Source organism: Sorex fumeus, unplaced genomic scaffold (assembly GCF_029834395.1).
Source record: "Sorex fumeus unplaced genomic scaffold, SorFum_2.1 ptg000008l, whole genome shotgun sequence".
Classification (NCBI taxonomy): Eukaryota; Metazoa; Chordata; class Mammalia; order Eulipotyphla; family Soricidae; genus Sorex; species Sorex fumeus.
In genome coordinates this window covers 65,687,312-65,702,773 of record NW_026606065.1, presented here as the reverse complement: position 1 = coordinate 65,702,773, position 15,462 = coordinate 65,687,312, and the positions used below count along the sequence as shown (strand labels likewise).

The window sequence follows — 15,462 nt, the reverse complement described above, 5'->3', positions numbered from 1 at the left end:
AACATCAGAACATCAAAGTCCTTTTCCTGCTGAAAGGAGATTGGAATCTGAATCTACCAAGGAGTGGCTTGTTTAATTCCTCCTTATACAGTTGCCAATTAGAAATACTTTTGGGAGTACACATTAAACACTTTATGTGAGAATCTTAATACAATCCAGTTAAGCTCATATTTTATCCCTATTACTGTTTCAGTTATCTTTTGTCATAGCAAGATCATGATCGTTGTTTTTTTTAAAGTACAGAAAAGTTGTATTAAATAAATTAATTTTTCACATACTACAAAATTCCTCTTAAAAGAAACACTTTCCCCTTTTCTCTTTAACTGTCAATGACAGAAGCATAGCAGCCAAGATTTTTTTTAATATGTGGAGGAAATTTAAAGGGTTAAGTCACATAAATTGCTTTTATCCATATAGCTGAAATTGCTATGTTGTATTTAGAGGTTCCTGATTCAACTTAATACTATTTTTTTTTCTGTTGTATAAGGATGGATTTGGCTGTGCAAAGATCAGAGCAATCTCTTCTTCACTAATTTGGACAAAGAGAACTCACTGGTTCTCAAACTGTTAAACGGATATTAGGGATTTAATGAATGGAACATTTATTTTTGTGCCAACTCAACTAACAACATTGACATGATTAGCATACATTTTGGCAACTGTTCTAGCACAAGGTGTTAGTAGAAAGGGGCTTTTATCTTTGAGCTTGATTTACTTTAACTTTCTTTGTTATAAATATTTTTAAAGTAAATGATTTAAATTTATAAAGGAAATTTTGCCACAAGAAATTATTCAGGAACAAGAGATTTTATTAATGTTACAGGCATTTCTCATGCTGGAAATAAAGTTCATACTCCAAAGTATATGAAAGTTTCCTATATTTGGAAATGAATAGAATATTTTGTTATGTAAATTATAATTAAATAATCACGATTTTAGATTATTTTAATTAATTATGTTACTTGTATTATAGATTGCTCCTTGCATTTAAAAAGAGAAATAATGCAAAAGATGAATGATAAAGCATGGTTTCCTCTATGCTTTGCATAAATTATGATTATAAAGTTTGGGATGGAGTTAAAGAATCTTAACATCTTAGCTTGGGGGCCTCTCAAACATCAGATTTTGCAATGAAAATATAAATATTTTAACAAATTGTGTCATATGCTTATTTGTGTAAATTGTGAAATTGATGGAAATGAAAAAAAAAGTAGTTTCCAAAGGTGTGGGTGTTCTCATTTAGTTCTTTTTGTTTTGCAATGTATGTTTTTTTTTTGATGTTGAAAACTATTTCAATACCAATATCAGAGGATTAGCTATATGATGAATGTTTATCATTGATGCTAAACCAATAATAAATATTCATGTTCACGTGCATGAGTATAGATTTTTATACTTGGATTTCCTTCAAACATGGGCATACTCTATTAAATATAAATGTGTGTATGTATATATATGTTGATAGTTACAAATACTTAATGATTTACCCAATGTTTAATTGAGTAAAAATTTGTTTAATATAAACTTCAGCTTAGCAGAATATTTCCATTTTACCCACATTTACCTCTAAAAGCAAGCAGATGCCAATTACAGGCACTTTGGAGAAAGAAAATACCCATGTTCAAATCTAAATGGTAAAAATGAGAAAGCAATTATGAAAATATATACCTTTAATTGTCAGACATATAAACACTTTTGGTACAGTACAGAGACATGATGACAAAAGCAGAATGATCCAGTTAAGCTAACAAATTCTTTGTTTACACAGATAAATTTTCTGTAGGTCTCATGTAAAATGAAATTTTCAGGTCACACAATGAGGTGGATGTAATCAATTCCTGATGATCCAATTTGCTTCATTGCAAAGGAGTCAGTAAAAGTTAAATTACCAAAGAAATATGCGCTGCACTAGCAAATAAACTCCTGGACTGAATCCAAAACCAGAGAAAGGAAGCCAGAATGGGAGCTCACAATCTTCAACAACACAAAACAATAAGTACAATTTTCATATAAAAGACTGAACTAAACAACCAACCAGTAGTGCACACTAGAGTCTAGAATAATTTCATTTTATTATGATTTTCTGTTTTCTTTTTAGGTGATGATGAGTTGAAGCTTGTAAAAATCTAATATGTAACCAAAGTATAAAGGTTCTACAGACAAACTGAAAGTACCAGAATAGCAACACCTCCAAAGCAACCATGGATTTGAGACATTAATTCTGGCTGTGTTTTGTGGACACACAAACTTTCAAGTTACATGTTCACTATATTTCTCCCCATGATAAAACAAGTGCAGTGGGAGAGCAGACAGAAAGCACTGTGAGCACACAGAAAGTGAGATACTGTTTAGCAGTGGAATCTGAAACACATGGGAAGGTCTTGATTCTTGCTAAAGGAAAATGAATTTTCTCAGTAATGCTTTCTCTTTTAAACTACACCTAAGGTACTTATGAGGTAATAAATTTTCTATTTATAAATGTATCTCTTTTCTTTCTCATACATTTTATTAGGGTAAAATTTAGTTTTTAATTTCATATTTGTTAAGTGTTAAAAACAATATATTTAAAATATACTCTCTCATTAATTTCATGTACAACAACTGTCATGTACAATACCTCAAAATAGTTCCTTGCAAAGGAGCATCTGATGCCCCCTTGTGGTTAAAGGACTTTGTAGGGGGGGTAGGGGGAAAGCAGTGTTTCATTTTCTTACCTTTGCTCCCAAGTTTTAGCAATCATCTGCTTGTTGCATGAAAGCTGCAAATCGCATCCAAAAATTTTTATTTTAATAACAGTTCTATAGCTGTTAGTACTAATTTTCTTTTAAAAAATGCTGTACACATTTTATAACCTCTGATTTTTAAATTTAAAAACCTGTAAACAGCCATTTACACTATAGTACAAGTTATAAATTACTTGTCCTTCATTGGAACTACTGTCCACACACATCTTGCTTAGGTGGTGAAGACTACCCAAAGTTAATTAAAATATCTTTGTGTTATTCCACAAACATAGTATCAAATATTAGAAATATCCATCGGTTTCCTCTCTCTCATATGCAAGTCAATTTTTCCTTTCAGTGGAATTTGTACTTCCAAATTTTCATCTTCCCTGGGATACTTATTCCCTCTCCTTAAACAGATGTAGATGCCCATCGCTGTGATCAGTGTGATCGAACCCAAGCTTATTACAGACAGAGCTACTAAGGTAGGCATACAGGAGACAGATTCCACCTTCCTATGAGTCGGTTCTATGGAGATCTGTGGTTCTTTTTCCTCTATACTTATGTCCGGCTCCTTTCTTAAAAGACTCTCAATGTAGCTCTCATTACTGACAGTTTCATTTACAAATAAGTTCACCATGACTGTGGAGTGGAGAGGTTCAGGATAACCATGGTCACTCACTTTCACCAGCAAACGGTGGAGACCATAGTCCGTCTGCAGCAATGCCTCTTCCAAAGTAATATTGCCAGTTTTAGGGTCAATCCTAAAAGATTCAGGTCTCGGGCCTCGTCTTCCTATGATGCTGTAAGCTATAACAGCATTCATTCCTGTGTCTTTGTCAACGGCATAGACCTCTGTCACTGGGGAGCCTGGGAGAGTCGAAGGTAGTACCAGCAGGTAGGACATGTTAGACTGAGGAAATAAAACCAGAGGTGGGTTGTCATTGATATCAAGAAGGAGAATGGTGATTTTTGCAGTGGAGGAAAGTGCAGGCTCACCTCCATCAATAGCCTCAACCCATAAAGTATAGGAACTTTGTTGTTCTCTGTCCAAAGAGACTTTGGCTCTCAACATGCCCTTGCCTGTGTCTATGACAAAAATATCACTCTGGTTTACCACTGAGAGGGCCACCCATCCATTTCGACCGGCATCAGCATCTGTTACACTAATTATGCCAATTTCACCATACCCGGGGAAGTTTTCTGGCACAAAAAAGCTGAAGTCCTTGTTGATAAACCTAGGGCTATTGTCGTTTTTATCCAATACTGTGAGAGTCACTGTAGCTACAGATTCCCTGGGTGGCTTCCCAGAGTCAACAGCTCTGACTGTATATCTGTACTTTTCTTTCTCTTCTCGGTCCAGCTGAGTTGAAACAGTTAGGATGCCTGTGGCACTGTCTAAGGAAAAATATGAAGGAGCATCGGGTCCCAGAAAATAAGAAACCTGGCCTCTCTCTCCGCTATCAGCATCTGTAGCGTACAGTTTAGTCAAAAAGGCATTGGGGGTGTTGTTTTCTTCAATGGTGAGTTCAATTAAGGGCTGAGGAAAAACGGGAGCATTGTCATTGTCATCTAAGAGTTGCACTTTAAGAACTTTTTTGACATGAAATCCCTCAGAATTCCAGGCCACCACAGCTACTTCATACAACTGCTGGAGCTCGTAGTCCAAAGGTTTCGTGGTTTCCAGCAAGTATTCATTACTGTATGGTTTGTAGGGGGATAACTTAAACGGCCCCTCACCATCCAGGTAGCAGTTCACCTTGTATTTGCCTTCTGGATCCCGAATGGTGAAGAACGCAATGGGGGTGTTCACAGGTTCCAGTTCTTTCAGGTAAACAATGCCATCTATCTCATTTGCTATATAACGAGGAACGATTTCAGGTGGTCTGAAAATGACTTTGATGATGGTCACGAGGGCCGTGATCACAGCAGGGATGCAGCCAGGCCCATTAGCAAGAATGGTGAGCTTGTGTGTTTGCAGAACACTTCCCCCAATCTTACTATAAAGTGTAATGACTCCGGTGGTTTCATCCAGGTGGAATAAATCCTTGGATGCCTGGGGAACTTTCTGGCTGTAAGAGTAAGTTATCTGAGCATTGATTCCCAAGTCTATATCCACAGCCTGCACAGCTGCAATCGGTGTGCCCACAGTAGCATTTCCATACACAGTGACATTGATTTGTGATTCTGTAAAGAGAGGGCAATTGTCATTAATGTCACTAATGCCAATGGTGAGCGTGGCGCTGCCCAACAGAGGTGGAGAGCCGCCGTCCTCGGCTATGATGATGCTCACGTACTGGTCCTGAGTCTCCCTGTCCAATAGACCCATGACGATTAGGTAGGGGGTGCGCTCTCCATTCTCATTCTCTTCCACGTCTAGGGTGAACATGCGGTGGTAGTCCAGGAGGCGATAGGTCTGTACCCCGTTAGTGCCTACATCTGGGTCCGTGGCAGGATGCTCGATGGCCAGACGGGTGTTTATAGGTGCGTTTTCTGGGACCCACACGGAGATTTGGGACACAGGGAACTGCGGGGCATTGTCATTGATGTCTCGGATAGCGATTTTCACCTTGACAAACCTGAAGTATTCCTGAGGCAGGACCAGCACATCCAGAAGCAAAAGACAAGAGTCTGGGGAAGGCGCAGAGGAAATGGAAATGCCGCCGCCCCCCGCGGCGCCTGCACCTCCATCCAGACACAGGGCCTCTCGGTCGATCTCCTGGGTGGAAGTGTGCAGTTCCCCGGAGCGGTTGTCCAGGGTTACGTACTGGCCACTCAGTCCCCCGGAGGCCAGGCTGAAGGAGAGAGGGGGGTTCAGCTCCGCGCTGGAGCGCTCCGGCGACTGCCATTGCGGCTCATTCCTCCCGCCGGCCGGGGGCACCAGCCGCAGGTCCTGGGCCAAGCTGCCAATGAGCACCCCCGCGGGGAGTCCCTCGTTCAGGCTGTACAGGAGCTCCGTGGCCCGACTGTAGCTCGCGAGGCAGTTGAAGGGTCCCACGAAGAGGAAGATCAGAAACAGATGCTGAAGCGGGGGCAGGGGAGAGGGGAAAAAGGCTCATTACACACCCGCGGAAATACGCAGAGTGCAGTCAGACACCAGTGCCCGGCTCCTCGCTACAACCCGAGTCCCCATCCCTTTCTTGTCAGCAAACCCTCCTAGTCTGCAAGGCGGGGGAGCGGAAAACTTGCTGCCGAAAGAAGCAAAATAATCTATGGGACAACTCTCACTCCCAAACTAATTTCCCCCGAACTCCCCTTCACTTCCAACCCCGTCCTCTCTCTCCCCTAACCGCACCCTGGCTCAGTCCACAGTGGGGGTTGCAAACGTGAAGCATCCCCGGGAGATCTGCGCAACGCGACAAGGCAAGCAGGGAGTCGGGCTAGGGGAAGGACCGGGCTGGTGATAGAGAGTGCTGTGAGGTGGGCGATTTATGCCCCAAGGAAATGTTTGGCGCGGAGCTCCCTGCAATGAGAAGCGTGACACCAATCACACTCATCTCAATAACCGTAATAAGATGGTAAGGAGAGGTGCGCGCTCCGCTCCGACCTCCACCTCCCCACTCCCCACCACCACACACACTTTAGATCAGAAGTAATTTCCATTGTGGCGGGCACCTAAATTCAAATCCAAAGGCTCTGCTTCTCCTCCAGCCCACAACTAATCCTCTCCCCCGGGGGAAGAGAAGTAAAGGCGGAAAATTATTATGCAAAAGCGATTTGTCAATTGCAGTAGACAGTTCTAGCCAGATGCTGGCAGCAAGGAAACAATCTCCGAACCCCCTGATTCCAAACAGAACCGAACATATACACACGCACACGCACACGCACACGCACACTCACACACACACTCACACACACACGCGCGCGCATACACACTCATACACGCGCGCGCACACTCAGCCCCCCCCCCCCGCCCCATCTGTCAACATTTCTGCTTCTGAAACTTCCTTTCCCGATCCAAACACTTATCTGTCCCTCGCTAAATCGAAGAGCCACACCATAAACTTCCCTCCCTCGCCCGCACGCCCCCCTCCCCCAGACCTTCCCGGGAAGTTTTGGATGAAGATGAAAAGCTTTGGGAAACCCATCCGGATGGGGAACCGCGTTCCTCGACTGCAACTTGGAGGGGGCCGCGGGGTTCTCGGGCATCCTAACCTCCCCTTCTCCCCTTACCTGTAGGTTCCTGGGGCTGGTGCTGCTCCTGGGACGATTGAGACGCCCCATAATATCCAGGCGCGGGTGCCAAGTCGCCGGACGCCAGCTCAGTGCCAAGGCCCGCGAGCTGCGCGCATTCCCTCGGCCGCTCATTCCCGGCGAGGCTGCAGTCGGCGCGCTCCAGACGGGAGGCCGACACAAGACACTCCCTCTCTGTTCATGCAAATCGCTGGGGAACTTCAGCCAATAGTCACCGGCTCGGCAATTAAGGCCTTGAGCTTCCCGGGGGCAGATAGGCCAGAGGGCAGAGGGGCACGGTCCTGGCCCGCTGCCCCGGACGCGCCCCGGCCAGACCCTGCCCCGGGAGCCTGAATGAGGGAGACTTGCCTTTGCCGGGCCTCCCCTCCTCGCCGCCCCAGTCGGAACCCACAGGTTGCGAGCGTGAGACCGAGAATCAGAAAAAAAGAAAAAAGAAACACGCACGCGTTTATATCTGAGTTGAAAGGGAGAGGAATCCGGCGCTCCCGAGCAGTTCCTGGAGCAATCCCCAATCGCCGCCTGCTTCTCGCTACCAGTTCTTCGCAGAGATTCGGATCCAGCCTTGTTTGCCCAGAGCCGCGGGAAACCCTCTTTTCTATGCGCAGGGAAGGACTTTCAAACTCATTTTCAAGCGGTCTGGAGCGAAGGAACGACTATCTGAATTCGGCAAAGGCTTAGATGAGCTTCCCTTTCAAATTTTCGCTGTTCGTGGTGTCACAGCCTCTGTTAGTTTCCTAGATCTTGGAGCTAGTGACTCTGGGTTTCTGTCTTGTGGTCTTACTTGAGAGTCAGCCTTGGCTTCTGGCCAGGGCCAAGAACCGAGGGAGCAAAGTGGGAGCAACTGTGGTTTAAAAGAACTGCTTCTGCCTGCAAGCAATTTCAGTACGTTTCTCCAAAGACTGCATTTTTGTTTGCTTGCTTATTTTTTTCCCTTTCTTTCTTTTTTTAGATCATTCCTGAAATCTAAGTTAAAAATTTTTCAAAAATAGCTATCTTTCAAATTAATATTTCATTATTCTTTTGTCTTTGAATACTTAATGGAAGAGATGTCCTTTGGAAAGGACTATGGGAGTCTGGTGCAAAATGCTGTGCTAGTACCTCTGTCTCCAATACCAAATAGCCTATAACCTATTTCTTCCCTTTGAAATGAGGTCTGGGGAGAGAATCCCAATGCATTAAGTCTATGAAACAAAGCCATTGGTCTTAGTTTTTCAAGTGACTAGTTTTATTCATCACCACTTTTCCAGCTCTCCTGTGCATTGCCATGAACACAAACTCCTCCATGCTGAAAACCTAGTGACTGGACCCAGAATAGCAAAATTCTTCTTCTTGGATTAAAGAAATATCTGACATCCCAATACTTCCATGGGAACCACTTTACACTTTCTTCTTCTACCTATACTAGAAAATACAAATTCTTCACTGGAGCTGATTGTTTGGCTCCTAACCCTTCCTGTTGTCTTCCCATCCCACTAATCCTAAATTCTAAGTATTGACAACCCAATCCATCAAACAGCTGGTAGCTATAAAAGCCTCTTAGTTCACAATGGAGTCCACAAATAAGAATCTTTGAAATACAAATCTGGCATGTCAAATTACCTCCTTTAATCTCTTAAAGCATGAAACTGAAGTGTTGATAAAGTGGTAAACACACATACACACTCAGAAACACGTGGGTGTGAGGCCATTCATTATAGAGCTGGTAAACAAGAGCAGTCAGGAAAATATAATTTGCCTTTCCTAGCTTCTTCAGCTGCCTACTTTACCCTGCAGCTGAAATATTACCATAATTGGTAAATACTTTCTTCTGGGTCTGTAGTTGAAACATACCCAACTTCAAAAATCAGTACCAAGCTGCTACTGAAATGTGTTTAATTCATGTCTTTACACAATATCCACAGCTTCTGGAGTTTGAAGGCACATAGCCAGTAACTGGCAATCCATAAACCTTCAGAGAATATGCAGATTGGAAACTCGGTCTAAATTAATTCCATCTACATCTGTATAGATAGTAGCAGCAGTAACTCTGTGTCTTCTCCCAGTCCAAGTCTTTTCCAGGCAGTTAAGATCACTCACCTATCATTTGTCAAAAAGAAGGTTGTTTCTTCTTTATTTTTTCTTGGTTTCTATTGACAGTATGAAGAAGCTGTCATTCAGAAGACAACCCAAGTCAAATGACCTGTACTTTTTTTCTGTTTCTCAACTGCCTTTAACTTTCCTCAGACTTGTAGGCTCTTTATATTGCAGTGAATGCTTCTAACACAAATGCACAACTGTCAAGTACCCCTATGTCCCATTCTATTAGAATCTTGATCTTCTTGCCATATCATCTAGTAATCTCTATGCAAAAGATTATTAGTGCTCATCCCTTTATTAAGGTAGAAAAAAACTAAATATATGTATACAGCAACAATTTTTTTACACTATATCTAAAGAAACATGACAGATACTATGAGATGAGATAAAACCCAACTAGATATGTATTAGAGAAGTTTGTAACCTTCCATTACATCTAACATATTAAAGTGGAGGTTGCAAAAATTTTGGCAAGAGAAAAAGGTTTCTGAATTTACAACCACTGGAAAAATCTGTTGAGAATGAACATATAGTGAATGGAGATGTTTCTGGCAGTGCTCAAACATGTTGCCAATTTCCAGAGAACAGAGATCTTGAGTGGGAAATAAGAAACCATGTTTTAAACTACTATCTAATTGCAAAATCCAGGCACAGAAGTTTGTCATTGATATGGGATAGTTTGAAGCAATTTCAGGTAATAACTTACATGTTACATTTCAAAGTGTTAAATGAGCTACTGTCTTTCCTTTGAAGACCAAAGAAATGTCCTATCTATGTTTACTCTTAGACAGAGGTTAAAAAAAAAAGGTACAAATACCATTCTTTCTTCTCTTATACCTTCTTTATGGGCACAGTGAAAACATCTCAAACTCCTGTCCCATATGTCACCAGCTTGTGACCTACCATCTGGTGCCATGTATTTCTTTCTAAGATAAAGAGTTTCTATGTTCTTAGTCCCTTGAAAATAATACTTTTGAACTTCTCAGATGTCTCAATTGCCCTGGGCCTGCTTCCCAGGTGTTTTGTAAAAATTGATCTAGAAGAATAGCTAGATTATATGCCTCTCAATCCTATTTTTTCTATAGACAAGGAAAACAACTTGATACAATGGATGATATACTGAACTGAGACCAGGAATTTTAATTCCATTCTTTGGGTTGTTGCTAAGCTACTGTGCAACTTTAGACAAGTTATTACACCTTTCTGTTTCAATTTATATTTTAGAAAAGGCTCACATGTTAAAGGCACATTGTATGCATAAAATTTTTTAACTATCTTTAACAGAATATGATGATAAGCAGGTTAATTTGATGATCATCTATTATATAATACCACTTGAGATTAATATTTTCTTTCTTTCCTCTTCCTTGCAGGTGTATCTCTAAAAAATTGTAAGCATTATTTTAAGTGTCTGTCAGATTAACACCTCTAATCTTTGTACAGGGTAAATAGATTTAAAGCACTTTATTTTCCAGTTACATTCCTTTTGAATATTTAATTCAATTCTAGTTTTGAAATATTGTAATAAAAGTACAAGATCAACAAAGTTTATAAAACTAATATATACAGAATATCATATTGATATATAATAAGTATATTATATAATACAAGGCTGGAGCGATAGCACAGCGGGTAGGGCGTTCGCCTTACAAGCGGCCAACATGGCCGACCCGAGTTCGATTCCTCCGCCCCTCTTGGAGAGCCCGGCAAGCTACCGAGAGTATTCGATATGCCAGACACAGTAACGACAAAGTCTCCAATGGAGACGTTACTGGGCCCGCTCGAGCAAATCGACGATCAACGGGAGGGCCTTTACCTTTTATATTATATAATATATAGCATGTAATAAATAGTTGAAACCTATTTTGAGGCTTAGTCCTGTATTATTCCATTTAAAGAACCCATCATTTTCTGTGTGTCAATATATGAAACTAGCAATCATTTACTTTTTTTACCTTTATCATTTTTATTGAGATACTAGGATAGTACCGTTAATTTTACTTTTCATTCATGCATCATTTCTATATCACGTCCATTACCAGCATGTCCATTTTCCTGCACTAATATCACAAAGACCCGTTTCAACTACCCCACTCCCACCCCATCCCACTTAAACTCAGTTCTATAGACAAAATTTTCCATTTTGATCATTTTGGACATTTATTATTTGCTTACTATGTTCCTACATATCCTACATAGGAGAAAGATCTTCTGATTTTAAATATTGTGAAGATGGCAACACCTACACACATAGAGGCAATTAAAGCTAAACCCCTAAAATAAAAAACATAATGTAAACCAATTAATTGAAAAACTTTTTTAAAAAAAAATGTTACCATCTCTTTTGCCTGTATATAAATTTTAAAAAGTAATTGTTAGAAAAATTCCATGATAATAAATTTTAAAATTAACATGAAATGAATAAACCCAACAAGTTCACAATTAAGAGTGAGAAGAGAATTGAGAAAAATTTAAGAGAAAATATGACTATATAGTTGTCACTGTAAATAGTTAGAATATACACAAAATAATTTAGAATATATGCAAGCATTGCATGTATATTGTTCATATTATATATGTATGCATTTAAGTATAAAGCGTAATTGTACTATAATAATCACTATAACTGCATACTTATATACTAATATTTACTATATTCAATGTTTTATTATGTTATAAATATATTATAGACATTTAATATAATATATGTAATTAATATATGTCATATATCATATCATATAACATAATATAAATTTTATAAGCATAAATGATCACTTTCAACATATGGTAACTTGGGTCTATGCTCTTCAAAGTTCACAACTTTTTAGTTTGGTACACCCTCTCACCTAAATGGATGAATCTAGAACCTATATACATATACACATACTATACATATACATATCCTAATGTTTATTAAGTCTGCATACATTTGTCATTCACATATATTCAGAAAAAAGCCTGTTGAGGGTACACATTTGCTCTAAGTTACCATTTTTAGTAAAAATGTTTTAATTTATATTTTTATTTAAATTATTATTTTTCTTTTTTTCTTTTTTTTTTTTTAATACCTGGCTGTACTCAGGGCTTATTCCTAGCCTGTACTCAGGGATATTTTCTGGCAGGGGTCAGGATAGCCTTCTCTGAGCCTGGGATTGATCCTGGGTCAGCTGTATCCGAAGCAATCTCCCTATGCACTGTACTATCTCACTGTTCCTAGTAAAAATAACTTTAGTAAATTACTATTCCTAATCAGATTCTCAGAAACAATTGTTCACTGTGTTTGAATAGATTAGATCTTCGAATAATTTATAGATTTCAAGTACATTCTGCCTGCATATCTGAAGTAATGCGGGGCTCTAAGTCAATTTATGGTAGCATAGTCACTGCTATATGTACTGTCATAAGAGAGATGGTCCTTGGGGCTGGAAAGATAGCACAGCGGGTTGGGCGTTTGCCTTGCACGCGACCAACCTGGGTTTGATCCCAGCATCCCATATGGTCCCTTGAGCACCGCCAGGAGTTACTCCTAAGTGTAGAGCCAGGAGTAACCCCTGTGCATCGCCAGGTGTGACCCAAAAAGAAAAAAAAAAAAAAGAGAGAGAGATGGTCCAGAATTAATGCAAGGCTAGATTCAGACAATCTATTCTCCCCATACATTTCTAGAACATTAGTCCACTTGAGTGCCATGATGGTTTCCATTATTAGAAGGTAACTTCGAATAACATTGACTGGGCTGAAACAATAGTACAGCAGGTAGAGTGTTTGCTTGCATGTGGCCAACCTAGGATGAATTCCTGGTATTTCCAGTGGTTCCCTGAACACTACCAGGGGTAATTTCTGAGTGCTGAGCAAGGAATATCCCCGAAGCATTGCCTGGTGTGACCCCAAAACAAACAAGCAAAGAGTGTTGACCATAATTTTTTATAATAATTCTGAAAACCTTGTTTCTAAATATTGCCATAGATACTGCTAATTGTCTTGTTTTATATTTTTTATTTGCCTTTGAAATTTATATGTATTTTGAATGAATAGTATACTAATTTGGGTAAATTTATGAAAATACACGAGACGTATTGTAAAACTAATAAAATTCTGTTTCACTTTACTTTCACAACTCAGAAATTAATTGTGAGACAAATAAGAAATAAGTATTCTTTTCTTTTGCTACAAGAAATCATTTATTTAGTAAATAAATATGAATTCACAGAAAAGGATGCAAATAATCTCATTAACTACAATAAAAACTTTCATTCTAAATCATTTACTACTACACTGTGCAACTTACAAATATAAATTATGTAAATTTTAGTATATACTAAATATTTTCTTTGTATTTTAGAAAACATGGATTAAATGCAATTATCATTTCTCTTCTTTATATATTCCAAGAGGAAGGGGTATGATTGGGTTGATAGGCGCTCTTATTTTCAGAACTCAATTAAAATCACTTTAACAAGGATAAGGAGAGCTGGGTGAAGTCATTAGAAAACCCTAGGCTAATTTTAGCTCACATTTTCAACTTTCTTTATCTCAAAATAAAATTTAAAAGTCATTTTCGGCTCATTTAAATTTCACATTCTTCCTTCTCACTTCTGGTAGAGGTGATAATGAGCAGTGAAATCATCAAAAGAAAGGTAGTAGGATTGAGGAGGAGAGAAAGGAAGGGCATAGAAAATCTACAAAGTGGATCAATAGTCACTGAATAATGAAGAACAATGAAGTTAACTGGAGGCAGTTTATTTAAATATATACTTAAATTCTTATATATAAATATAATATTTATATTATATCATATTATATTTTATATAAAAATACTTTATTTTTCTATATATACACATATAATTTATATATAAATTCTTATGTATAAATATTAAAAATATAGCATATATATATATAACTTATTCCCTGACATTGATCCCTGGCAGACTTAAAATCAGTGAGAAGGTATGGGCTGTGCAGAGAATAAAGCAATCATAAACCCTATACATTAGGATAGAAATTAGGTCAGGGGCAAAACAAAGCCACTGAAGGAGAGAAGTCATTTTGAATTTCATTTTTGGGCACTGAGCCTGTTTGTATCCTGTATCCTTCAGGTACCCGTTCTTCCCTCCCAAAAACTACAGTTTTTAAATTTGGAGGTTTAATGAAAATTTGTGCTCAAGCAATGTTTTCACAGATGGATGAATATTTTGCCTGGCTTTATAAAATCTTTTTTTAAATTCTGATTTCTTGGCTCTAAGGGGCTGGGTGGTGGGGGGAAGGCATGTGTTTAAAACGTCAATTAAAAAACCAAAACCGGGGGCTGGAGTGATGGCACAGTGGGTAGGGCGTTTGCCTTGCATGCGGCCAACCCGGGTTTGATTTCCAGCATCCCATATGGTTCCCCGAGCACCACTGGGAGTAATTCCTGAGTGCATGAGCCAGGAGTGGCCCCTGTGCATCGCCAGGTGTGACTCAAAAAGAAAAAAAAAAAGAAAAAACTAAAATCACTGTAGCACTCTATCCACTGTCATTACATTGATCATCAAATTACTAGACCAGGTGCCAGTAACATCCCTATTCCTTTCAGCCCTGAGATTTTATCAGCCTCTTCTTACATGTCTTTCCTAATTATTAGAGGCTCTTCCAGAGTCAGGGGAATGAGACCTGTTATTGTTACTGTATTTGGCATATCCAATACTCCACTGGGAGCTTGCCAGACTCTGCCTGTGCAGGCGGGATATTCTCGGTATCTTGCTGGGCTCTCCAAGAGGCATATATTTATATATTTTTCTCTATGATTTGTTGCCTACTGTCTGAATCCCATCAGATATGGTGTAGTAATTGTGGAAAATAGATAGAAAGTGTCTTATAATGTGCTATCTGGAAAGCGGCCTGAAGCGTGGCGGTGGTTGGGTAGTAGAGGTCGGCTGCCGGGACAGATCCCTAGGGTTGGGGAGGGCTCTCACCCACCCCACAGCCTGGTGCGGAGTCCGGTAGCATGGTTCTGGGAGCCTCATTTTATACTCCCATCTGGGAGGACCATCTGTAATTAGTGATCCTTATAATAATATATAAATAGTACCTTTGTAAACCAAAACAAACAAGCATACAGATCCATGACATTTCTGGTTATCAGCCTGTACCACTGCGAACAGTTACTAATTACTAAGCACCTAACTTTTGCCAAGTGTATGGTCTTTAATACCCACAAGAATTCTGTAAGTTAACAATAAATTCATTTTTCAAGCTGAGGAATCAGAGCTCCCCATAAGTTAGTAAGTTGCCTGAGGTCCCACAGTTCAAAAACAGTTAGACATTAAAAGGAAAATTTGAGGTAATTTTCTTGTTTATAATTATTTTCATTTGGGGGCATACTAGGAGGTGCTGAAGGGCTACTGCAGGATCAGGTCACTCCGGCTGGGAACATGTGGTATCAGGAATCAAACCTCAAGCACTAAATTTGCAAAAAGACTGCTCTACCCACAGC

The 15,462-nt window shown here is 39.6% G+C and overlaps 1 protein-coding gene across 1 annotated transcript; it reads right to left on the bottom strand.

The window, feature by feature from the left end:
• Positions 1 to 2,678: 2,678 nt before the first annotated feature.
• On the bottom strand, positions 2,679 to 7,238 carry PCDH20 (protocadherin 20). The gene is made up of 2 exons (XM_056109802.1): positions 6,897 to 7,238; positions 2,679 to 5,745 (listed from the first exon to the last, which is right to left on the bottom strand). Exons 1-2 carry the CDS (start codon positions 7,029 to 7,031, stop codon positions 3,019 to 3,021), a joined length of 2,862 nt encoding a protein of 953 aa, XP_055965777.1. The 5' UTR covers positions 7,032 to 7,238; the 3' UTR covers positions 2,679 to 3,018.
• Positions 7,239 to 15,462: the final 8,224 nt, after the last annotated feature.